The following is a 25755-nucleotide window of genomic DNA, read 5'->3' on the forward strand; positions in this document are numbered from 1 at the left end:
AGATAGCTGTTCACACTATCTATGTATATTTTCTACTTTTTGTAATGCTATTTTATTTCTATTTAAGATGTTTACATTTTCGATTGTTTAATTCTAGTCTTTTAACTATCTAATGTACAATGCCTTGCAGGCCCGGACTGGCCATTGGGAGGACCGGGAGGTTTCCCGATGGCCTGGCCTGTTAAGTGGCCTGCTGGCCTGAGGAATATTTTTATGTATGTATTGTGAACGCAACGCTGCGCAAATGTGGGTCTGAGTCTGCCTCACAGAGGGTGACTGGCTGTCTACATGATGTGGCCTGCCGACATTGCCACTTTCATACAGATCATACACTAATGCCCTCGATTGGTCTCTGTCAGCGCCGTATAGATAGAAGAGTTACGACGCGGAAGTCCAAAAACGGTTTATCGTCACGTGGTTCATGCAGACGAGGATCGTTCCCCGGAAGTTCATGGCGGGCAATGTGAATGCATTGATAACAGGAGATATAACTACGATTTTTGGTAATTATTAGTGAATAAAGGTTTTGATTTGCAATATTTATACAACAAATCGATATGTGTATGTATTTGCGGAAGTCCAAAAACGGTTATCGTCACGTGGTTCATGCAGACGAGGATCGTTCCCCGGAAGTTCATGGCGGGCAATGTGAATGCATTGATAACAGGAGATATAACTACGATTTTTGGTAATTATTAGTGAATAAAGGTTTTGATTTGCAATATTTATAGCAACAAATCGATATGTGTATGTATTTACATCAATATGTTTTAAAAAATAAAATAGAATTTGCTAATATTAAGTGATAATATTAGGATTAGTGTGAACAACTAGTTTACATGTTAGGCTAACAGTGCCTTGGTTAAAGAGCCTGTTGCTGTTTATAGCTTTGAATTCTTTAAAACCAGTATTATCTTCTTAAACTTGTATGGTAGTCAGGAGCATCACTTTCTAATGTTTATTGATATATTTAGAGGGAGGGGATCTAAAGGAATGCTTAAAAATTCAGATTAGATTAATTTCTACCATTTTCTTAAATTCATGGTAGTTTCAGTAATCCCATGGTAATTGAGGACACAAGTTATCTAAATGACTAATGTCATCTTTATGGCTTTCAGAAAGGACAGGAGACCGACAGGTGACTATCAAAGGACTAGCAGCAGCAGCAGCAGCATGATGATGATGATGTTAAATGTGTTGTTTTAGGAACATCCATTGCAAATACATGGAATTCAATAAACATTGAATAGCATATCATGCAGTTTGTCTGTGCCTTTTCCTCCGTGTTGTCCTGGTTTGCTGTGCTGCCTCCTAGTCGCCACCATGGTTTGCTGTGCTGCCTGGGTATGCTCAAATCGCTCAGAGAAAGGAATACGAATGTACGGCTTCCCCACTGACACAGAGCGCAGGAAAAAATGGCTGGCTCAAGTCAGCAGGAGCAATCAAAAAATATGTGAAGTAATTATATACAAACACTGCATTTGCACTTTTTCACAAAACGAAACCACACCATTAGGAAAGCTTAATGTTTTGTTTAATACAAAAAAACAGGGAAAGGCTTGAAAAACACTGAGAGTTGAGACTCAGGGTGCAGGGTGAGGGTCTCAATGCAGGTATTCAGGCTCCATTGAATCCCCCTCTGGTTCTTGTGTTGAAAGAGGGAGTAACAGACAGGAGAAAGGGTTATACACACCTATATAGCACACCTATTGGATGAGAAATTGCCTTGGGGAGATAAGGTGTGGTCTTTGTTCCCAACTGAAGTTATGGAACTTTATTATTTGTGAGTTTAACAAAGTATGACAAATGGCATCAGTAACAGATGTGATATGAATTTCTATAAAGTTGTCTCACATTCTTGGTCATATTTTATATACAGTATGTAATGAGTATAACATGTCCAGTAAGTATAAAGTGTTTCCTAATACTGTGTATTCAACCACTATGGAATATGTATGTGGGCAGACAAACTGAGTTGTTCTGTGTGTGAAGTAACCTCAAGACACTCCGCAGGCACATTTTGATGCAGACCAGTTTGTCAAGACAAAAAAGGGCAAGACTAGGCTGAGAGCAGAGGCTATACCCACCATCTTCGTGCATCGCCCTGTGGTCAAAAAGAGAAGGGCCCTGCACCACGATTCACCCCGTGACCTGTATCTACAAAGCCCATAGCTCATGATCACAGCTATAGTGTGAAACTTGACACAGGTATAATAAGTATGAACTCTTAGTAACAAAAGTCATATTTCTTATTTTTAAATGGTATAATATTTTAAATGTTCGAAAATCTACAGTGCCATGTCTTCTACTTACATTAGTCTCAAAGATTGAGGGAAGAAGGGATGAGGAGACTGAGAGAAAGGAAAGTGAGGGTGAAGAAAGAGAGGACATGGCTCGTGAGGAGAGACAGGGAGGGTGGACACCACCCACTCAGCCAGCAGCCAGTCAGCATACGAGGGAACCAGCAGCCAGTCAGCATACGAGGGAACCAGCAGCCAGTCAAACAGATCTATTAAAAAAATTAAAGAGAAAATTAAAGAGCCAAGAAGGAATCACCAAAAAAGCAAAGTCTGCACTAAGAAAAATCAGGAAGGAAAATGCAGCTCTCAAGAAAACAATGAAAATTACGGACAACAAATATAAGAAAACGTTTTCAAAAGACCAACTTAAGGCATTAGGCAGGCTCACCACAAAGGGGATGAAATGGAGCAATGAGACAATTAAGAAGGCTTTAAAAATTCGCTTTGCGTGCGGACCAACGGGTTACAAAACCCTGCAGGAATTGCAGATTCCCCTTCCAGGAATAAGGACACTGCAAAGAAGGATGCAATGTGTTAAGTTTGAGCCTGGTGTGTAACAGCTAACATCACTGCCCCTCCACCCGTAACATCACTGCCCCTCCACCTGCCAACATCACTGCCCTCCACCTGCAAGCACCCAGCCAGAGGAACGCAAACAACAAAAACCTTGGTGGCTCTCTACTCATGTTGTTACAGTTGTCTTGGTTACAGCTCTCAGGTTGTTTTTTGTTGCCATTTCCACATCTTTAGAAAATATGAAATAAATGAAGTGAAATCAACCTCTGGAGAACAAACTTTGATTTCTCTGTCTTGTGAGTTTGCAGTCTTGCTCCTCCACTTGTAACATCACTGCCCCTCCACCTGCCATACAGTAGGTTACTAACAAGATTACTTATATAATACAGTGATATAATACATGTTTAGTATGCTTACTTATATACAACAGTAGTATTAAACTTACCTTGTGTTTTCACTCTCACTTAAGTCCCTCTCCCTTTGCCATCAATCCAAAATCAGCTGAGCTGCAACATTATAAAGACAGGTAATAATCAACATAATCACAAGGACACAATATGGCTCTGCTAAAAACACTCACTCTTACACGAACCAAAGTTATATTTATCTAATATTTAACTCCCTCCACCCCCGCATACAATCCCGTTTAGAAGCCCCTCTTCTCTAATTCAACAACGTTGGACGAAATGACATTAAGAGAACGGAATTTACAATTAAAAGGCTGTTCAACGTGTGCTGCTAACTTGATCCGGAATCCTAGCTTTATCTGTTATCTGTAAACGTTCCCTAAATCTACTAATTTAGGGATAATCAACAGACATCCTTTAATACACATGTTCATTTGAATCAGATGTACTGATAATATCCGCAATATAAATCTTTAAACTTCTTCTTACCTTTAAAAGTCCGTCACGAACGGTCTATTATGCTGCAACTCTACAGCTCTGCTAGCCTTGGCGCTAACTTCCGGGGAACGATTGAGAGGCTGGAGTGAACGGAGATGACGTAACTCAGTCTATACGGCGCTGGTCTCTGTGTGTCATTCAAGCTCGGGAGGGTGTGTATGTGTGGCGCGAGCGAGAGAGAAAGCGCGTGCACCGGGCGCACCGGTTACGTGTATTGTTGTTCTTAGCATCTGGTGCTAGCTAGCTGCGCTAACGGATATAATGAGCTGTCAACAAGGTGGAGAGTCCTTTACTGTCAGACTGAGAGACTGATAACTACAGCTCAGGTGAGGTAAAGGACTCTGAGTGTTTAGATAGTTAACTTATTCTAAGTTCTCAGTGGGTCTCAAACGGTTTGGTCACCATTTAGCCTATTTAAACACATATTTCCATTTGAAGGGGGAGTGATTAGTAAAATATGCATGAACAATAAAAAAAAAAATGTTAACTAGGTGAAAAAAGGTAAGATAAACTTTAAAAACTTGTTGAGAGCTAAAACTTTGCTGCTGCCTCAAAGAGGAGAAGGGAGGAGAGGGAGACAGGTGAGGCTGATTCAGGAGCCCAGACACACTCACAACTATAAATGAACCAAAAACAAATAAATAAACAAGTTTAAATGTTTTTTCATATTGGATATGGTATGTTATTGGTTATGGCCATGTTCTTATGATTTTATGATTATTTAAATGTATACAGTTCTGTTTCATATGGGTGTAGTCTCTTTATTTCCCCCTCAAAGTGCACCAGATTGATGCATTTAGGTCCAACATTTAAAACAAAATCTTACCGGGGGAGCATGACCCCGGACCCCCTTAGAGGATTTCAGGTCCACCTCCACTTAAAATATGTTCACATGGATAGGTTCCTAAATAGATTTGCAATTTTTTTTAAAATAGAAACCCATGTCCATTATGTTTATTCTGGGGTAGTAGATTTTAAGTTTAGGGCTATCACTATGGGCAGCAACGCTGTAAATATTGACAAATAAATCCAGGAAAATGGCACAAAAGAAAACTGGTAGTGGCCTGGCTGGGTGTATAATTCCCGGCCTGACTTATTGTCCCAGTCCGGCCCTGATGCCTTGTCTTTTGCTGCTGCAGCGTAAACATTTCCCCAATTGGTATCAATAAAGTACTTCTTATTTTGTCTTAATCCTAAAATATTAACACATTTTACTTTAAAAAAAAAATACATACACATATCGATATGTTGTATACATATTGCAAATCAAAACCTTTATTGACCACTAACTACCAAAAATTGCATTTCTATCCTGTTATTAATGCATTCAAATCGTGATTCAAATGGCCCGCCACAAACTTCCGGGAACTTTCTAAGTCTCTCTGAACCACGTGACGATCAAGCATTTTGGACTTCCGCTGTCGCAACTCTTCTCTCTACATGGTGCTGGACCAGCCAATCAGAATTGACCTTCTCGAGTTCTCCGATTGGTTGGTTTTGTGGCACATTTGTAACGCTGTGACAATTAGAGCGAGCGCCGGCAAAGCTGAGCGCGCACAGGCTGGAGACGTCGAGCAAGCGAGGGAGAGAGAGCGCGTGCAGCGGTCTGCTTGCGCACGGAGCAGGAGTTTTATGAGAGAAAATGTATTTCTCTGCTCAAAAATGTTCAAGCTCAATTGCATTTTCTATGCACAACATGTTTCATTGCGTGCTCAGGATAGAGGCACAAATATAACGCCATATTAATGTGGCGGACCCTCTGTGAAACAAACAAATGTTTGACCAAAAACATAAAGCCAACACAGGTGATATGATTAGGCCAATGGCCAGCACCTATTAGATTTTTGACCTACCCATAGGCTAAATTACTTTGTGACACTTGAGTGACAAATTATTTGCTAACAGCAAAGTGACAAATGGATCGTTTTTTAGTCCTTAAACGTCCACGTGTGGACACTCAATCAAAACCAACTGAAAGCGAGAGGGATTCTGCACATAATAGGCCTCGTGAGTACAAGTAGCTTACTTCTGGGTCTCTGGCCGTTTCTCAATCGCGAGGATGCTTGCTTGGTAGCACATGTTTTCCGAGTCACTTCTTTCAGAAGCTAGGCAAGAATCCTTCCTGGCAATCGGAAAACGAAGAGTGGAACAGGCTAGCAAGTGTGCAGGTGTGCGTCATATGAGAGGCCCCGCCTTACATTTTCCGCCACAGATTTGGGGAAATTGGTCCGTGCGCAAAGCATTGTGGGGATTTGAAAGACGCAAAGTCTACTGAAAGCAATTCTAGAACCCTGAAGGCAGGAGAGACTGAAAAGAGTCAAGGGAAGCTTATAAAAGCTAACAGCATTTAATTACACAAAAGATGCGGTGGTGTACAAAATGAAATGTGCGAGTGGAGGCGCTCTCCACATCCAACGACCGGTCAGTTCAGGTCAGGGGGTCGAAGGGTTATGGCTAGAAAGGATCCGTCTAGTGTAAATATGACGTCACGTTCTCGTTGTAACTCTCGTTGTAATCAGAGCGGCTCGGAAACACATCTACAGCAGTAACATGATGCAACATACACATTAATGCAGCAGCAATATTAATAGAGAAACATCAGACATAATAGTAAAACACTGCAAGGGAACATTTTATTGCACCAGGAGCTATCTTGGGACTCTTACTGCGACAACGTTGACTTGCCTGTGAATAAAAAATAAACCATAGTGTTGGTGATCTACAGTGTTTTCATTCTTCTTTGAACACCAACAAGACCGCTAACACCCTATTTCAACAATCACACTCCCTGTAATTGACATAATTAATAGATAGTTTAGCTTCTCATCATCATTTGCTGTGGCCCACTGATGTTAACGATCGTAACTGAAAGGCTGCCTGCCAAACGTAAACATTCAGCCATGTGACATTCAGCCAAACTCTCGCGAGAGTTTTACACAAGACGGATCCTTTCTAGCCATGTCAGGAGGCTTGTTTGAGACGCGTTGCGGCCCGCCTCGAAAGTAGACGAGAAGAGCCGATCGCAGCCGGGGGAGGTCTCAAAAAGCTCGCCTGAAGTCGGACAGCTCCGAGTCGGCTTCTTCTTCTTCTTCTACTTCTTCGCCTTCTTCTTCTTCTTCTCTCGGTTTTTTGGCGGATTGCAAACCACTTTAAGGTGCATATCGCCACCTCCGGAGTTGGCTTGACTCGGTTTGCATTTATAAAGAATGCACACATGTGTTTAATCGTTAATGTCAGATATGTACTAAGTAAATACATTTGTTCCTGCTCAAGATTAGATTCAACTTTATTGTTATTGCACATATTACAGGTACTGAGACAACGTAATGCAGTTTAGCTTCCAACCAGGAGTGCAACAAGCAGTAAAGTGAAAAGTAATGTACACAATCTACAGGATAAAATATAGAATGATTTGAATGATGAATAAACAGTGAGGGGTATGAATACACTAGATATACACAGCAGCCTGTGAGCAGTATGAACAGTGTGTATGAATATGCTAAGATATATAAAGTATGAAAACGGTAAGCAGTGCAAGTATAGTATAACATATATAGATATTAATTTCATGATGATAAACATTGTGGAACAATGATGAAAAATGTGAATGGAAGTGGCGACGTAAAACTGACACAAAACAACAACAAACTTTTGCCGAGCCAATGGAGAGCTTCATCAGCAGCACGGGGTAAAAACCACCAATGAGCGCTCAGCTTGAGATACCAGCGAGTCGTTTCCCAACAAGCATTTCGCCTCCGCAGCCCGTGGAGAGGAACTGCGGCGCCTCGCCGCGCCTCGTTCTCAAGGCTGCGGGCGTCTTTGTCCCGCGAGATTTCAACGTCTCATGTGAGCGAGCCTCCAGAGCAAGTCGGACAAAATGACTCACCATCATGCAACACACGAGCAAGACGTTGATCGAAATTGCGCAGGTCTCGCTTGTCTCAAACAAGCCTAGGGTGTTAGCGGTCTTGCTGGTGTTCAAAGAAGAATGACAACAATCTAGATCTATGGTTTATTTTTTATTCACAGGCAAGTCAACGTTGTCGCAGTAAAAGTCCCAAGATAGCTCCTGGTGCAAGAAAATGTTCCCTTGCAGTGTTTTACTATTATGTCTGATGTTTCTCTATTAATATTGCTGCTGCATTAATGTGTATGTTGCATCATCTTACTGCTGTTGATGTGTTTCCGAGCCGCTCCGATTACAACGAGAACGTGACGTCATATTTACACTAGAAGGATCCTTTCTAGCCATAACCCCATAACCCGGATCCTTTCTAGCCATAACCCTTGCTCTTCCTGTTGTCATCTGAGGTCTTCTCCTATTGGCCGGCGTCGTCGGGGGGCGGGTCCAATGCAATTTCTTGCCTTTTTCTGTAGCTAAATTGCATCATTCTGGTGTCTGTGGTTATTTAAACATTCCCTGCTACACATTATTCAGCGTCAATAAATGAGTGCTAATCCCAGTGTGCTCAGTGTACAACATCACATGTCATTTCACCTTGGTTCAAGGTTTGAAATTGTATGATTCCGCCAGATGCTAAATGCTAACCGGAAGTGACGAATTTTCAGAATAAAAGTGTTAAGCTAACAGTGAGAACTTCCGGTTTTTCAGAATAAAACTGATTTAAATCAAATAGTGTATTTAATTCAAATCACGCCATATCAACATTGATTTTAATTTCTAACACTACCCATGTGCAGCCTCGAAATTACGGTTCGTAAAAACCATGAATTAATGCTTTGACAAGTGTACAGACAGACGGCAGGCGAAAAACCTTTTAAAATGCGTGTTGTCTAAATGGAGATTGGCTAAGCTAACGTTGTAAATGCTCCGACCGTCCACACTCACAACAACGGCCTATACAGACATAAATAAACCAGCGACTGTATTCGCCATGACACAGACAGTCTGTGTTTTGTACTTGTTTAACTTTTGTCTAGTTTCTGAACAGATATGAGGAGCTGTGAGCTCTGAGTGCTAACAGCTAACGGCTGTGTTGTTTTTCTGGGGCTCTCATTGAAGATGACGTCACGGCTCCGCCTACACTGCGTTACTATAGATACTACCCCAGTTCCTAAACTGTAATGGAAATGCGCCATAAAGTGAGCCAGTCCTAACGAGGCCTAGCCATACCGAGCGAGGCCGTGTATTGGAAATGCGCCATTAGTCTCCTCTTTGCTCCCTCTGCATAGGTGCACCTGATTTACTACTGGCTCCACCTCTGCTCTGGTGTTCCTGATCTGCATACGACCCATATAAAATGAATGCTGGAGGAAATGGCTCTCTCTTCAGTGTTTTTTTTTAAGGCTGCCAGCACATGTTGGGCTCGAAGGCAATGAGGTGGCAGATAGGGGACAGTTTAGGCAGAGAAAGGGTTGAACTACAGTTTCCATTTGGAAAGATGGAGTGCCGTTGCATCATTAATACAATTATTCACCAGTGGCGACAACAATGTGATGCTGACAGCAGAGGAAGACATTTTGCAAAATCCAACTGTCAGTTAAACCAGGCAGCAGAGTGAACCTACCTTGAAAGGATGACGTCAAATTGACAAAGCTGCGACATTGTGGGCTGGCAATCGGGCTCATGATTTTGAGAAAACACAAATATGGCAATTGTGAACACTGTGGACTCCTGGAGACTGTCCAACATATGCCAAACTCTGGCCAGTCTGCTGTAAAATAATATTAATAAGAAGTATCCATGACCAAAATGAACTTTCGTGAACTGAAACCAATGTTAAAGGGTTAACGTTGTAAGAAGAAAACATGGACAACACGTACTGTAAACTGGACACCACCATGTAAGTAACCTGTGAAACACAATGATGCACATCTTGGCACAACTAAAGCTTAATTGTTTATTTATTATTAAACAGGACCATGATTATATATTTATATTGAATACACATTTATGTCAGATCTCTTTCTTATTGTCTGTGGCAGCGGGGTGTGGTTTGGGCGCGGGCTGCTGGAGTGAAGGGAGTGGCTCGGCCGGAGGCCAGAAAGCTGATCGGAATCAGGTAATCAGTGCCGGAATAAAAGCATGTCGTAACCTGGTTCTGGTCTGTTTTCGCAGTAGGCGGGATCCTGGAAGGTCGCCAAAGGACCTGTGAAGGTTCCCACCCGGGCAACGTTTGAGACCCGCGTATATTTTTGTTTGGAGTTAATAAACGCCTGTGTTCAACCAACCTGCTCTTTCCGTCCCTATTTGAACCCTGTGTGAGCGGAGAGGCTCACAGTGGCGCCTGAACAGGGACATCATGTCGGAAGGAGAAACCCCGCTGGGTCAGGCCCTCCAACGTCTCGCTCACATGCAGGAGACCACCACAGCATTACAGCGAAAGCAGAGCGAGGCTCTGCTCGGGATCGCCTCGATCCAGCGCGAGGACCGGGCTCTCCTACGGGAGCTGCTGCAGCGTCCGGCCGCTCGGGAGGCCGATCCCGCTACCAACCCGACCCGACCACCTTCAATTGCCCTCCAGAAATTGACGGCAGAGGATGATCCGGAGGCATACCTGGACATCTTTGAGGGCACAGCGGCGGCATGCGGGTGGCCGGAGGAGGAGTGGGCAGCGCGGCTATTGCCTCTGCTATCTGGGAGTGCGCAGCTAGCCGACCACAGCCTGCCAGCAGCCTCTCGGCATGTGTACCGGCATCTGAGGAAGGCCATCCTGGACCGGCTTGGCAGCACGCCAGAGGGACATCGCCGCCGGTTCCGGGCCCTCCCCTTCGAGGACGCTGACCGGCCCTTCTTCTACGCGCAGCGGCTCCTGGATGCAGCGAGCCGCTGGCTCCAGCCGGGGGTGCGCTCCGCTGAGGAAGTCGTCGGGCAGGTGGCGCTGGAGCAGTTAATCGCCGGCCTGCCATCTTCAACGGCGAATTGGGTCCAGTGCCATCGCCCTGCCAACCTGGAAGCAGCCGTCGTCCTCGCGGAGGACCACCTCTCGCTTCCCCGGCGGAGCATGAAAGAGGAGCCCCGACCACCAGCCGTCTCAGCGGGCAGACCCGTCCCAGCCCCGAGGAGGAGGTTTCCTGGAGCAGCTGCCCTTCCCTCCCCACCATCACACGGCCCCAACCCCGCAGCCCCGACACTTTCCCCCCTAGCTCTACCTTACCCTCCTGTTTTTATCTCTCCCCAGGGTCCGGGCTACGCTTCTGGTCGTCCGGCACCACGGGGGGCTCCTCAGACGTCAGGGCAGGATTGCTGGCGGTGCGGGCAGCCCGGCCACTTCCGACGGGAGTGTCCTCTCATGGAGGTCGGACAGCTGGTTCGGGTTGCAGGACCGCCAGTTGCCTCCCCCGATTTGGAAGGGACGTACCGTATACCGGTATGTATACAGGGGGGTACACACCAGGCTCTGATGGACACGGGCTGTAATCAGACGATGATCCATCAGCACCTGGTTCGGCCTGGGGCATTGATTGAAGCATCGTGGGTGAAGGTGAGGTGTGTGCATGGGGATATTCACCAGTACCCGGAGGTGACGCTGGAAATTTCTTATAAGGGGAAAAAGCATAGAGTCAGGGCTGGAATTAGCACTCGCCTTACGCACCCTCTGATTTTGGGAACGAATTGCCCGGGGTTTGCTAAGCTAGCGGGGGCTATGGGGGTGCGTTCAAGGATGGCAGGGAAATGTGAGTTGTGTGCTGTGTTTAGTGGAGAGTCGGAGGCGGCTGACGACATCGAGGGGGAAACGGACACGGAGGGGGCCGCGGAGGTCCGTCTGGACCCGCTGGTGTTTCCCGTGGAGGATTTCCCCCTCGAACAGTCGAGGGACCCTTCAGCACGCCTTCGGCCAGGTGGTGAGTATTGATGGCTCCCAGCTACACCCAAACGCGTGTAAGCCGTGACACACAGACAGGAGAGATAAATACCCAGTTGTTGGTGCTCATTATAATCCCATGTCAGGTCACCTAGGGTACGACAAATCACTACACCGGATAATGGCCCGATTTTATTGGCCGGGCATTCGCGCAGATGTGAAGCGGTGGTGTGCATCTTGCTGTGAATGTCAGCTGGTTAACCCGCCGGCAATCCCCAGAGCGCCTTTGCGCCCGTTACCATTGATTGAGGTGCCTTTTGAGAGAGTTGGTATGGACCTCATCGGGCCATTAGACCGGAGTGCACGGGGATATCGCTTTGTACTAGTCCTAGTGGATTATGCAACGCGATATCCCGAGGCAGTGCCACTGCGTAATATCTCTGCAAAGAGCGTTGTGCTGTCACTGTTTCACATTATCTCCCGAGTCGGGATCCCGAAAGAGATCCTGACTGACCAGGGCACACAGTTTATGTCACGCACACTACGCGAGCTGTATGAACTATTGGGCGTCCATTCAATACGGACTAGTGTTTACCATCCGCAGACCGACGGCCTGGTGGAACGGTTTAACAAAACACTAAAGAACATGGTTCGTAAGTTCGTGCACGAAGATAGCCGTAATTGGGATAAATGGCTAGATCCTCTGTTGTTTGCAGTGCGGGAGGTGCCCCAGTCCTCCACCGGATTTTCTCCCTTTGAGCTATTATTTGGTAGGAAGCCCCGGGGTGTTTTGGACCTAGTTAAGGAAAACTGGGAGGAGGGTCCAAGCACCAGTAAGAACGAAATACAGTACGTTATGGACCTGCGAGCAAAACTCCACTCACTGGGGCAGATATCACGGGAGAATTTGCTCCAGGCTTAGGAACGTCAGCAGGGCCTGTACAACAGAGGGTCGAAACTGAGACAATTTTCACCGGGAGATAAAGTGCTTGTATTACTCCCATCCTCTAGCTCTAAACTACTCGCCAAGTGGCAAGGACCCTTCGTGGTCACACGACGAGTGGGGGACGTAGATTATGAGGTGGTGCGTTCTGACAGGGGGGGAGCAACACAGATTTACCACCTTAACCTCCTGAAAGCATGGAGGGAGGTGGCGTCGGTTTCTCTGGCCACCACGGTGATTGAGAGAGATGAGTTGGGACCGGAGGTCATTAAAAGCAACAAAGTAGCCCCGGTCTGTTGTGGCGACAATCTCTCACCGGGCCAGAGAGCAGACGTTGCTTCGTTGCAAAGGCAGTTTGCCGACGTGTTCTCTACGCTGCCAGGGCGCACCTCTCTCATACACCACCACATAGAAACGCCCCCGGGCGTGGCCATTCGTTCACGGCCCTATCGGCTGCCTGAACACAGGAGGAAAATTGTTCAGGCGGAGCTTCAGGCTATGCTAGAGATGGGAGTGATAGAAGAGTCCACCAGTGACTGGTGTTGCCCCGTCGTGCTTGTACGTAAGTCCGACGGGTCAATCCGGTTCTGTGTGGACTACCGCAGGGTGAACGAGGTGTCCAAATTTGATGCTTATCCAATGCCCCGGGTCGACGAACTCCTGGATCGGCTAGGCACTGCTCGCTTTTACACGACGCTGGATTTAACCAAAGGCTATTGGCAGATTCCCCTTTCTCCAGAGTGTAAGGAAAAAACGGCCTTCTCCACTCCGTATGGTTTATACAAATTCATCACACTTCCTTTCGGGTTGTTCGGAGCTCCAGCCACCTTCCAGCGGCTCATGGACCGGGTGCTGCGTCCCCACTCTGCATATGCTGCTGCTTACTTGGATGATGTCATCATTCACAGTGAGACATGGGAGCAGCATATGCAGCAGGTGGGGGCGGTGCTCGAGTCCCTGAGGCAGGCGGGGCTCACGGCCAACCGAAGAAGTGTGCGGTTGGACGGAGGGAGGTACGGTATCTGGGGTACCACTTGGGCGGCGGGCAGGTGCGGCCACAGATAGAGAAAACAACCGCCATTTCAGCCTTTCTGGCGCCCAAGACGAAAAAAGAGGTCAGGAGGTTCATGGAGCTGACCGGCTACTACAGGCGGTTCATCCCGTCCTTTTTGGAGCCGACCAGTCCCCTGACCGACCTGATCCGAAAGGGTGCTTCAGATCCGGTCCAGTGGACGGAGCGGTGTCAGCTGGCGTTTGAGAGGGTTAAAAAAGCCCTCTGTGGTAAGCCGCTTCTGTATTCTCCTGACTTCTCTCTCCCTTTTGTGTTGCAGACCGACGCCTCGAACAGTGGGGTGGGGGCCGTTTTGTCCCAGCACGTATAGGGGGTTGACCGCCCCGTACTGTACATTAGCCGTAAGCTCGCCCAGAGGGAGGTGAACTACAGTACGGTGGAAAAGGAGTGCCTCGCCATACGGTGGGCGGTCGGCGCCCTGCGGTACTACCTCCTGGGGCGCCCTTTCACCCTCTGGTCGGACCATGCCCCGCTCCAGTGGCTCCACCGCATGAAGGATGCCAACGCTCGGATCACTCGGTGGTATCTGGCGTTACAGCCTTTCAACTTCAAGGTGATCCACAGGCCGGGTAACCGGATGGTCGTGGCTGATTTCCTCTCTCGCTCGGCGGAGGGGGGGGGGGGAGAGTCAGCTTGCGGCCGGCGGGATCCCGGCCTGAATCGGGCGGTGGGGGTATGTGGCAGCGGGGTGTGGTTTGGGCGCGAGCTGCTGGAGTGAACGGAGTGGCTCGGCCGGAGGCCAGACAGCTGATCGGAATCAGGTAATCAGTGCCGGAATAAAAGCATGTCGTAACCTGGTTCTGGTCTGTTTTCGCAGTAGGCGGGATCCTGGAAGGTCGCCAAAGGACCTGTGAAGGTTCCCACCCGGGCAACGTTTGAGACCCGCGTATATTTTTGTTTGGAGTTAATAAACGCCTGTGTTCAACCAACCTGCTCTTTCCGTCCCTATTTGAACCCTGTGTGAGCGGAGAGGCTCACATTGTCAATTAGACTTTAATAAGGTAAGAACAAGTTCTTCTTGGCTTCTATACATCCAACCACCCTTCTTTTTGCGACCAGTGTTGACGCAAACACTCTGGATATTTGAAAAAAGCATGTTTACGGCATTTTCGGCATCGGCTTCACTTTACAGACTGACATATTTTGGGCTTTGGCTTAAGGACAAACAAAGGATAAAGAAAATATCATATGAGGGAACAGAAACTGGCATGGCTAATAACACCTGAGACACCATGCTGAAGTGTTATTGCCTTTGTGTGAAATAAAGCAATAACTAGTGACTGATCGTATCTCGTATCTAAAAGCACACAAGGTGCTTTGATAGTGTGAAAAGACTGATATTCAAAGGAGCACGTACAATATGAACATTTAAAGGGGCCCTATTATGCTAATTTTCCTTTAATAATTGTATTTTGCGCCTCAACTATGACATGTCTCCATGCTTTAATGTTCAAAAAGCTCTTTATTTTCCTCATACTGTCTGTGCTGCAGCACCTGTTTTCACCCTCTGTCTGAAACCAGAGCCCTGTCTGCTCTGATTGGTTAGCTGGTCGATTGGTCAACTCTTTAGGGATGTGTTTCATAGTGATGTCACTATGTTACGGAAGTAAACAAAGAAGTACAATGGAAGCTTTTCAGGCAGGGGGGGGAAGTATGTGGGAGAGAAACTCCCTCTGGGGGAAACTTTGGGATTTTAGCCCAAAAGGCACATATGGCCCCCTTTTAAAAAAACTGTATAGCTATTAATTTTAGGTCTGACTGCTGTGAATTGTATTTGTCTCTATTCATAAACCATGAGAGTGTGAGGATTTCTCAAAATCTCAACACAGAGGGCCTCTCCAGCCAAACAAAGATGTCAGAAAAATATAAAGTATCTTTATCCATAGGATAATACATTTCAATTAGAATATCTGTTGCAGCTTGTAAGCCGGGTGGAGGTATTGAGAATCAGAATAACTGGCACAGTGAGTGCCTCAGCAAGCACCCAACAAGCCCTGATTTATTTCCGCTGGCTGATTGGAGACAGTGGGAATCACTCTTGCAAACGGTGTGTATTTCAAACAGCTGCATTGCAACTCTGTTAAACACACAGAAAGCATCAGTGGAACACAAACACACAGGAATGAATTGCTGCTCAACACACTCAACAGGAGAGTTATTAATTTACATCACAACAGAAGGGATTTTATTATGAAATGTGTGCCAAGTGCAAACACTTGTCAGATTTGTGCTCTTTGAAAATAAATGAAAAAGGAGTTTTCTGAGTGACTGTGTTCAGTTGTTCAGTTCAGTTAAATCTATACCGCTAAAGAATTTAGACATTCCACTCCAACTTTTTCAAAGTCTAAGATCTTTGCTTTTCAATTATGAACACTAGGCATCCAAGGTATTTTTTTGGGAGATTATTGTTGGCTGCTAAAATGAAAATACTTGGTCAGACTATTGTATGTGTCCCTCCGTTGACATTGGCAAGTTTGAAGGTGTCATAAAATATAAAAGTGAACTATGCTTTTGGTCCAAGGTAGTGTTCAGGGCTATCGGAGCAAGTAAACTGTGAAATAAAAGCACACAATATGGATGTCTCGGTAATGATGTCATCGCCGGATCCAAAGAAAGGCTGTCTCTTTCTTGAGAGCCTGGCTGATGGAGGATATGAATAGGAGAGAAAATATTACACCTAAGATGGAGAATGAGATGGAGATATAAAAGATGTAGTGCATGGCCTCATCAGCCAGTCCATGACTATAAAGGTGAGACTCTCTTCTCTTTGAATAAAATATCCCCCCTTTCAAAGTGTGTGCTTGGACCACCTTCAGTGAATGTATCAGAGTTGTCTGAAAGTCTTTAAAATGTATACATCCTGAACTCCACCGTGGGATTGTGATTTTCATCAGACATGAGAGAGAAACATGCATTTTCTGTGATTCAATTACTAAATTGAAAGGAGAGAAGGTGCACATATTATGAGTGAATAGTTGACTTTGTTGTGCAGATCTTGATAAACATTCATTTATGCAGAGGGAGGAATCCTCAGTTCCAATGAAAATATTCAGCACTTGACCTTTAGCTTCTGTTTGTATCATTGCTTCAGGTTGTTTGGGGAGACTTATGGAATAAATACTTGATTTTAAATGGAGTAATTATTACAATACAGACAGGTCTCATGTCAGGGACGTATAGTAATACTTATATATCAAAATAAAGAATCCTCAATACATTATTTTTCTTATATATTAGCTTACTGAGACTCTTTTAGAAAGTGAGACAAACAGATTCATCTCAATATTATCTTGGACGGGTCAGGATGACTCTCTCTCAATGTTGGTGCGCAAATGCGCCTTTTTTCAAAAGATCCGGTGCTCCTTTTTTGGCAGGGGGTACGCATGCGCACCAGTTATGTGCAACCCTGACCATAAGAACATTATGGGAACAATGGGAGTTTGTTAAAGGGGCCCTACTATGCTTTTGGGGGTTCCCTTTCCTGTAGTGTGTTATATAGTTTTTTTTGTGGATGTACAGGTTCCTCAAAAGCTAAAATCTCCAAGTTCCCTCCAGAGTGAGTTTTTTCCCCTAGACATTCCCCCCCTACCTGAAACGCCTTGATTGGACTACTTTGTTTACTTCCATAACATAGTGACATCAGTGGCGGCTGGTGGAAAACATTTTTGGTGGGAACATTTTGAGAAATGACCCCTTAAATTATGACTTCTGATGATGTTAGAGGGGGGTGTTAGCTATGAATCTTCCAAAACTTCCAAATACCTTGTCCTGGACATAGTTTCAACAGTATAAACTGTGCAACAGTACAGTAGGCCCACACAAACTGCAGAACACTGGTGCTTTGGGAACACTCAAATGATTTAATTCCCATTTAAAATCAGGAGACTGAATACGAACATTGTGTGGGTGTGTGTGTGTGTGTGTGTGTGTGTCATACTTGAGACTCCCGATTTCCCGATTTCATTGCCCTCTCCCGGTTTCCTCCCGGGGTTATATTTCTCCCGCATTTATGACAAAATCAGATTTACTCACGACTGTTTCCACTCGGACTTTAATACAGCTACACCATTGTTTGGTTCCCATGGTAGCGCGTCTCTTTGGCACCGCGCGCAACTCAACGTCTGAGAGGGTGAGGAGTCACAGAAAACTGAACCAACTGCTCACTCCTTTCCTATAAAATACAGTTCCAGCCCACACATATGCTCCATTGTGCTACAGGCATTGCCTTACAACTACAATCAGCATGTAAATGTTAATCTACAGCTCCGGCGATCCACTAGCACCCGGAGTCTCCACCTGCAGACGCAGCCATCCTCATCAACTACTGACTGTAGCGTCACCTTGGATACGATTCCAAACAACTCACAGACTGCATCGGGTGCTGAAATTGCCGCCCTGTGACCATCAGATCTGACAACGCTGATTGGCTTAAATTATGTTTCGGCGGCAAAGTTTACAGATAGCAACAGTCAGCAATGTGTTGGCTGCTGCTGCTCTGGCTGAGGGCTCCTTTCTTACAGCCCAGACGAGAGAGGGTAATGATACACGCTACGGCCAGGCAGGAAACGTGACTTATCAGTAACTTTAGACATTGTAAACAATTTTAAACAAGATTTTATTGTAGATTATACATTTTACTGATACCAACTATAATATTTACCTTGTTCATTAAAAAAAAAAAAATATATATATTTTTTTTAAATATTTTTATTTATTTTCAATTTGTAATGATAATCAAACATGTGGGAAGAGGGGGGGCGGCGCCCCCAGCGTCCCCATGGGCCGGCCGCCACTGAGTGACATCACTATGTAACACTTGCGCTTCTATTGGCTATCGCTCTAACACAACAGCACGTGATAGGTTAAGGCAGTGTTTCTCAAAGTGGGGGGCGCAGAGGCATGACAGGGGGGGCACGAGAGACCAGGAGAAAAAAAAAAAATCATAATTTGAAAAATTATTGATTCAAAAATAATATGATACAGCACAGTACAAATACGTCTGGGTCTCTGTGTTTCATACAATGTCGGCTCTGTGTTTGTGTGTGTGTAACAAGCCATTTTGTGTGCGTGCGCGAGCGAGCGAGAGAGAGAGAGAGAGAGCGCACCGGTACCGGAGATCGTTGTTGTTAGCTTCTGGTGCTAGCGAGCTACGCTAACGGATATAAGGAGCTTTTTCAACAACAAGGTGGAGGAGAGTCCTCTCCTGTCAGACTGAGAGGCTCAGTGAAGTAAAGGACTCTCTCAGTGGCTGGGTCTCAAACGTTTTGGTCACGATTAATGTTAACAATTATTTCCGAGGCAGTTTATATAATCATTATAGTTATAAAAAAATAAGAAAATAAATGAGAAACAGGTAGTGATTTGTGAAATATCTACAAAGAAAAAGTAAATCTGTTTATAGTTCTGTTTCAAATGGGTGTTGAGAGATGTATCCATAGATCTCTTCATTTTGCTCTCAAAGTGCACCAGATTGTGTTACGGTTATCTGAGAGGACCCAAACGCAGGACACGGCAGAGTGTTAAAAAGGTTTATTTTGAGGTGGAGGAGCTTAGAGCATAATCCGGCTGGTGGCGGCTGTTGAGGCGGAGAAGCGTGGAGAATAATCCGGCTGGTAGCGGCTGTTGAGGTGGAGGAGCGTGGAGAGGAATCCGGTTGGAGAGTGATCCTGGAGCACAAGAAGAACAGGTAAGAAGAACATTCAGGTGTAGAGGAAATAGCTAATAATGCTAAGAAGGCTGAGAAGGCTGAGAGTTTTACCACTGGGATTTAAACAACGATCTGGCGCTGACAAGTTGTGGAGCCTCCGCTGATATGCCATTAGTAAATGGCTGATGGAAATCAGGTGTGTGCAGAGGAGGGTGCCCAACTGATTGCAGCAGGTGGAGGTTGACACTGGAGCCAGGAATGACAGCCACCACGCCCACACAGACAGGAAAAGGGAGGCCTCCAGGCGGTCTACCAGGTCTACCAGATTATATCAGGTTATCCCGGTGGAAGTCCCGTACCAGAGACGCGCCCACGATGTTTCGCAGGGGAACCCAACACCTCTCCTCTGGACCATAGCCCTCCCAATCCACAAGATATTGGAATCCCTTTCCACGGCGACGAACGTCCAACAATCGCCTGACGGTGTAGGTTGGGTGATCATTGATGATGCGGGGGGGTGGGGGAACACTCACTGGAGGATACAAAGGACTGCTGGCAACAGGTTTCAACAGAGAGACATGAAATGTTGGATGAACCTTAATGTGTGGGGGAAGCTTGAGCTTGACTGCAGATGGATTGATAATAGAATCGATGATGAAGGGGCCGAAATACCGTGGAGTGAGTTTCTTCGACTCTGTCTTGAGTGGGAGATCTTTGGAAGAAAGCCAAACACTCTGACCTGGTAAGTAGTTGGGGGCCGGGGTCCTTTGGCGGTCTGCGATGAGGCGGTTGCGGGGAGCGGAGCAGGGCGGCTCGTGTGTCCCTCCACACCTTATGACAACGACGAAGGTGGGTCTGAACGGAGGGAACAGCAACTTCCTCTTCCTGGGCTGGAAACAGAGGTTGTTGGAAACCCATGGCACAACGAAAGGGTGAAATACCTGTGGCTGCATTTGACAGGGAGTTGTGGGCATATTCAATCCATGGCAGATGTGGGCACCATGACGAAGGGTTCCTGAAAGCCACACATCGAAGAGCCGCCCCCAGATCCTGGTTGGCCCGTTCCGTTTGCCCGTTCGTCTGAGGATGATAGCCAGATGACAGGCTCACCGATGCTCCCAGAGCCTGACAGAAGGCCTTCCAAATGTGGGAAATGAACTGGGAACCCCGGTCAGAGACGATGTCGGTGGGGATCCCGTGAAGTCGAACAACATGCTTGACCAGAAGATCTGCAGTCTCTTGGGCAGTGGGAAGCTTGGAAAGAGCCACAAAGTGTACCATCTTTGAAAATCTGTCCAAAATAGTTAGGATGATGGTATTTCCTTGTGAAAGTCCAGTAACAAAATCTAAGGCCACATGCGACCAAGGGCGACTAGGTACCGGCAGCAGGCGAAGCAGGCCAGAGGGAGACTGGTGGGAGGACTTGGCGCGGGCACATACTGTACAGGCAGCAACAAAGGCCCTGGTGTCTTGAGCCATGGAAGGCCACCAGAACCAGTGTCTGAGAATAAACAGTGTGCGATGGACACCAGGATGACACGAGAGGCGGGAGGCGTGTGCCCACTGCAGGACCTTGGAGCAACAGGGGTAGGCACAAAAATACTATTAGCTGGGCAGTTACCTGGGTTAGGCTGCGCCCGCTGAGCCTCCCTGACCAATGACTCAATCTCCCAGGTAACAGCCGCCACCACGCAGCAGCAGGCAGGATAGTGTCTGGACTGGCAGCTGGTCCTTCGGAAGCGAACTTGCGAGAAAGAGCGTCAGGCTTGAGGTTCCGTGACCCTGGACGGTAGGTGAGGGTGAATGAGAAGCGGCCGAAATACAGGGCCCATCGAGCCTGACGGGAGTTAAGGCGCTTGGCGGATTGGATGTACGCCAAGTTCTTGTGGTCCGTCCATACAATAAAAGGGAGTTCAGCTCCCTCCAGCCAGTGCCTCCACTCCTCTAGGGCAAGTCTGACAGCCAGCAGCTCTCTGTTACCCACGTCATAGTTCTTCTCAGCTGGAGTGAGGCGTCGAGAGAAAAATGCACAAGGATGCAATTTTTGGTCTCGTTCCGAGCGCTGGGAAATAACTGCCCCTACCCCGGTGTTGGAGGCATCGACCTCCACAATGAACTGGCGAGAAGAATCAGGGTGGATGAGCACAAGGGCAGTGGTGAAGAGTCTCTTTAACTCCGAAAAGGCTGCATCGCACTCTGGGGTCCAGGAAAAACCAGTTGTAGGGGAAGTGAGTCTGGTTAAATGACCCGCCACTCTGCTGTAGTCCCTGATGAAGCGCCGATAGAAATTGTCGAAACCAAGAAACTGTTGAAGCTGTTTAACTGAGGTTGGTTTGGGCCACCCTGCCACCGCTTGAATCTTCTCAGGGTCGGTCCTAAGCTTTCCTTCCTCAATGATGTAGCCCAGGAATGAGACTGTGTTGACATGGAATTCGCATTTCTCCGCCTTCACAAAGAGTCTGTTTTCCAGGAGTCTCTGCAGCACCTGCCTGACATGGATAATGTGCTCCTCCTTGTTACAAGAGAATATGAGGATGTCATCCAAGTAGACAAAGACTGGCCGGTTGAGAAGGTCACGGAGCACATCGTTCACCATCGACTGTAAGACTGCTGGGGCATTCGTCAGTCCAAATGCATCACCAGATACTCTAAGTGACCGAGTGGTGTGTTAAGGGCCGTCTTCCACTCTTCCCCTTCTCGGATTCTGACGAGATGGTAGGCATTGCGGAGGTCCAGTTTGGAAAAAATGGTGGCTTCCTGGAGAGGTTCAAAGGCGGAGTTAATGAGAGGTAGTGGGTATTTGTTCTTTATAGTGATGGCATTGAGACCCCTGTAATCAATGCAGGGCCGCAGTGAGCGGTCCTTCTCGGAGACGAAGAAAAAACCAGCACCGACCGGGGAGGAGGATGGCCGAATGACACCGGCAGCCAGGGAGTCATGGATGTAACTCTCCATGGATTATCTCTCAGGGCGAGACAGGTTGAACAGACGTGAGGAAGGCAGAGGGGCCCCGGGAAGGAGGTCAATGGGACAGTCGTAGGGTCGATGAGGAGGAAGAGGAAGAGCTCGCTGTTTACTGAACACATCTCCTAGATTATGATATTCAGTGGGGACAGATGACAGGTCAGGCGGCTCGATCTTGGGTGGTGGAGAGGCGGCCTCTGCTGGCGGTAGGGCAGACTGCAGGCATGAGGATAAGCAAAACAAAACTCCAACTAATGATTTTGCCAGTTACCCAATCAATCTGGGGGGTTGTGTGTTCTTAACCAGGGATGGCCCAACACTATGGGGGCATGAGGTGAGGAAATTAGGTGAAACTGAATAAACTCATGATGGTTTCCAGACAGAATGAGGTTTACTGGCTTGGTGCGGTGAGTGACTTGGGCCAGGAATTTTCCATTTAGAGCATTAGCATTAAGAGGTGAATCTAACACTTCGCAGGAAATTCCTGCCTGAGCTGCAATGTCAATGTCCAAAAAGTTCTCATCCGCCCCGAGTCCACTAAGGCGAGCAGGGGTAGGGACTGTTGGTTGCAGCAAAGCACGGCTTCTAGCTGTGTTCTGGGTTGGGGGTTGAGAGAAAGAGAAGGGCTCGCCAGAATCCCCACAGCTACTGACGAGCCTGACCTTTTTGGCAGATTAGGACAGGAGGAAACAAGATGACTGGTTTGGCTGCAATAAACACATTCCCCAGCCTGGATCCTTCTAGCACGCTCAGATGGTGAGAGGCGGGCCCTTCCCACTTGCATGGGCTCATCTCCAGGGGGTGAGACCAAGTAAGGAGTCGGGAAGGATCTGGAGATTGGGGTAGTGGCAGTACCAATTTGGGGATCAATTGAGGAGTAGCTGGGATTGGGGTGACAGCTATTCCTATCCCTACGTCTCTCTCTGAGGCGATTATCAATCTTGATGGCTGTGGCAATTAAATTATCCAAGCTAACTGGATCATCCCTAGCAGCTAGCTCGTCTTTAATTGCTTCGTTCAGCCCCTGAAGAAAAACATCCTGCAATGACTCGTTATTCCAGCGTGAGTCAGCAGCAACTGTTCTAAACTCAACTGAAAATTCGGCTACACTACGGGAGCCCTGCCGGAGAGAAAGAAGGCGTCTGGAAGCGTCCCTCCCCAGTACCGGGTGATCAAAAACTGTTTTCATTTCGGAAATGAAAGTATCATATGACCAGCAAATTTGTGGCTGGCTCTCCCTAACAGCTGTAGCCCAATCTAAAGCCCTCCCCCTCAACAGACTCATTACATATGCTACCCTAGCCCCATCTGTGTGATAAGTACTAGGCTGCTGCTCAAAAACTAACGTACACTGGAACAAAAAGGCTCTACAAATACCCAAATCTCCAGCGTATCGGTCCGGTGTGGGAATGACAGCCTCTCGTAGCTGATGGAGGGGTGCGGCAGGAGGGGGGGGAGGGGCTGTCGGCTGTGCAGCGGGCTGCGGGGGAGAAGATTGTGAGGTGAGCAATTCTGCTTGCGCGCCGATCCTTTGCACATTAGTGGAGAGGTTCGAGAGAGTCTCCGCTACTTCACGGAGAACTGTATCGTGATGCCCCACCAGAGCGCCTTGATTGGCCAGGGCCTGGCTGAGTTCATCCCATTGACTGTATATATAAATGGACATAGGGTCCGTGACTTCACCCATAGGATTCTGCAGAGTTGCCGAGAAGCCCTTAGTAGGCGGAGTCAGCCACTAACGGCTCGACAGTGACGTCAGAGTTCATCTCCCGTCTTCTCCAGCCTGCTCCAAATAAGGGCAAAGAGGCGGAGCCGAGGCGGGACCTCCTGCCACCGAGCTGGAAGTTCCAGAGCTAGCTGAAGCTACCAAGCTAAGCTAACATGCTCCCCATCTGCACACTGCCGTGGCTTTTTACGTTTCTAAGGTAAGCGGACATGAAGCTACTCTGCAAAACTATAAATAATAATCTAAGTTATTGAGTTTTTAGCATAATACTTCAGAATCTTAAAATCCCTTAACGTTTGTATGCAATTGTACTAGATTCAACACTGGAATCAAGCAAATATTAATATGTTTGCATGACATTAGTTATTTATATTTTGATATCACTTAATTATACGTTTAATACATTTAAGTTAAGCTAAGGTACATGTGATGGTAGCTAGTTAGTGCTCTTACCTGTGAGGCCTCCTCCAAACAGCATAATAACCAGACTGTATCATTAAAACTAAGTACCAGTTCTAGATCCTTGACTTTAGACAAACAATTCAAAAGACAACATGTATTTAAGGACCAATCTTTATTTGAATGTGCCTCTTAACCTGATATATTAGTTATACAGTAATAGTATTGACAATCTAAAAAAATTGAGCAACTCAGTCAACTTTATGTTTCTTATTGTCTAAAGCAGGGGTCTCCAACCTTTTTCTAACCGGGAGCTACTTTTGAAAAAAGAAAGTGGCCAAGAGCTACTCATGTTATTTTATATAGATTTCAGTGCACATATCACATTCGTGACTCAAGAGCAGAAACATTAACATTAACATGAATAAACTTGACTTTCTCATGAAGAGAAAAAAAGACAAATAATCACCATGCAATACTGAGTTCTGCTTTAACATCAATAACTACAGTTTTACAGATAAGAATGCAAAGTTCCTAATTGTAATAATAACATTTCTAGCTCTATAATTTAAATTATTTCAAGCATTTCACACATTTGTTTCACATGTAAAAGGGGAATATGGCTTGTGCTTTTCTCAACTTGCATCAAGCAAACATATGTCTTCAAACATTCAGTCTGTCACTGCATTGTTGTCTTTCTCCTGACTCAGCTAATGTGACACCTGGCACTGCATAGCATCCACCAGAGCACTGTACTGGGGTGTGTATCCTGACAAATTCACTCTGATTGAGTCATTGAGGTGTTCATCAGTAAGTCTTGTCCTGAATTTGGATTTGATAAAGTTCATATCGGAGAATGCTGATTCACAGCGATATGTTGACCCAAATAAGCAGGACAGTTTCAGTGCAGCAGTTTGAATGTTTTTGAATTTCTCTGGGTCCAATAGCTTCCAGAAATCTTTGTCCATCTGATGTGCTTTCAGCTGAAATTTCATTCTGGAGATTGATTATCTCCAGCTCCAACTCTGAAGCACTGAGACTGAAAAGGCTGGCCAGTTGCTCAGACATGTCAGTAACATCCACGATGTTGAATGGGTTAGCAAGGAAACTTGCACAGGGCTCAAGCTGTTTAAAGTCAAGAAACCTGTCCTCAAATTCCTGCCCAAGCTTAGTTAAGCAGTCACAGTACTTTGATAAGTCAAGAAAGCCAGCAGCAGCTTTATTCTCCTGCAGTACTTTTTGAACAGAGGGGAAATGATGCAATTTATTTCCCTTTACTTGCTGGAGATATAGACCCAGATTTGCTTTAAAGGCCTTTACAGCACTAATCATGTCACATACTGTTTTGCCATTGCCTTGTAGCTGGAGGTTAAGCTGGTTTAATTTTCCTGTCAGATCAGTCAAAAAGGCCAGGTCAAGTACCCAACCAGCATCAGATAAGATGGAGGTGTGCTCCCCCCTCTCTTCCATGAAGAGCTTTACCTCATTCAGCAAGGTGAGGAAGCGCTGTAGGATTT

The 25755-nt window shown here is 46.4% G+C and overlaps 2 protein-coding genes and 1 long non-coding RNA gene across 7 annotated transcripts in view; 2 read left to right on the forward strand and 1 right to left on the reverse strand.

Moving 5' to 3' along the window:
* Positions 1-1517: 1517 nt before the first annotated feature.
* On the reverse strand, positions 1518-3938 carry LOC307030582. 4 transcript variants are annotated; one of them, XR_013805702.1, is made up of 3 exons: positions 3713-3935; positions 2689-3322; positions 1518-2509 (listed from the first exon to the last, which is right to left on the reverse strand). It is a non-coding gene; the product is annotated as an uncharacterized lncRNA (long non-coding RNA). The 4 variants fall into 4 exon arrangements; XR_013805703.1 differs by having other exon boundaries at positions 1518-2157; positions 2314-3322; positions 3713-3932; XR_013805700.1 differs by having other exon boundaries at positions 1518-3317; positions 3713-3938.
* Positions 3939-3987: 49 nt separating this feature from the next.
* LOC307030123 (uncharacterized protein) overlaps positions 3988-25755 on the forward strand; it is a 36821-nt gene continuing 15053 nt past the window's right edge. Inside the window, exon 1 of the mRNA XM_079666360.1 lies at positions 3988-4047. The gene's annotated coding sequence lies outside the window, so the exon portion shown is untranslated. The remainder of the gene's footprint in view (positions 4048-25755) is intronic.
* On the forward strand, positions 7875-14133 carry LOC307030264 (uncharacterized protein). 2 transcript variants are annotated; one of them, XM_079666599.1, is made up of 2 exons: positions 7875-11052; positions 13762-14133. In XM_079666599.1, the coding sequence occupies exons 1-2, from the start codon at positions 9985-9987 to the stop codon at positions 13810-13812; spliced, it is 1119 nt and encodes a 372-aa protein (XP_079522725.1). In that variant the 5' UTR covers positions 7875-9984; the 3' UTR covers positions 13813-14133. The 2 variants fall into 2 exon arrangements, with proteins under 2 accessions (XP_079522725.1, XP_079522724.1); XM_079666598.1 differs by lacking the exon at positions 13762-14133 and having other exon boundaries at positions 7875-9525; positions 9668-12432.

Source organism: Notothenia rossii (assembly GCF_949606895.1).
Source record: "Notothenia rossii genome assembly, chromosome: 2".
In the NCBI taxonomy this organism is placed as follows: Eukaryota; Metazoa; Chordata; class Actinopteri; order Perciformes; family Nototheniidae; genus Notothenia; species Notothenia rossii.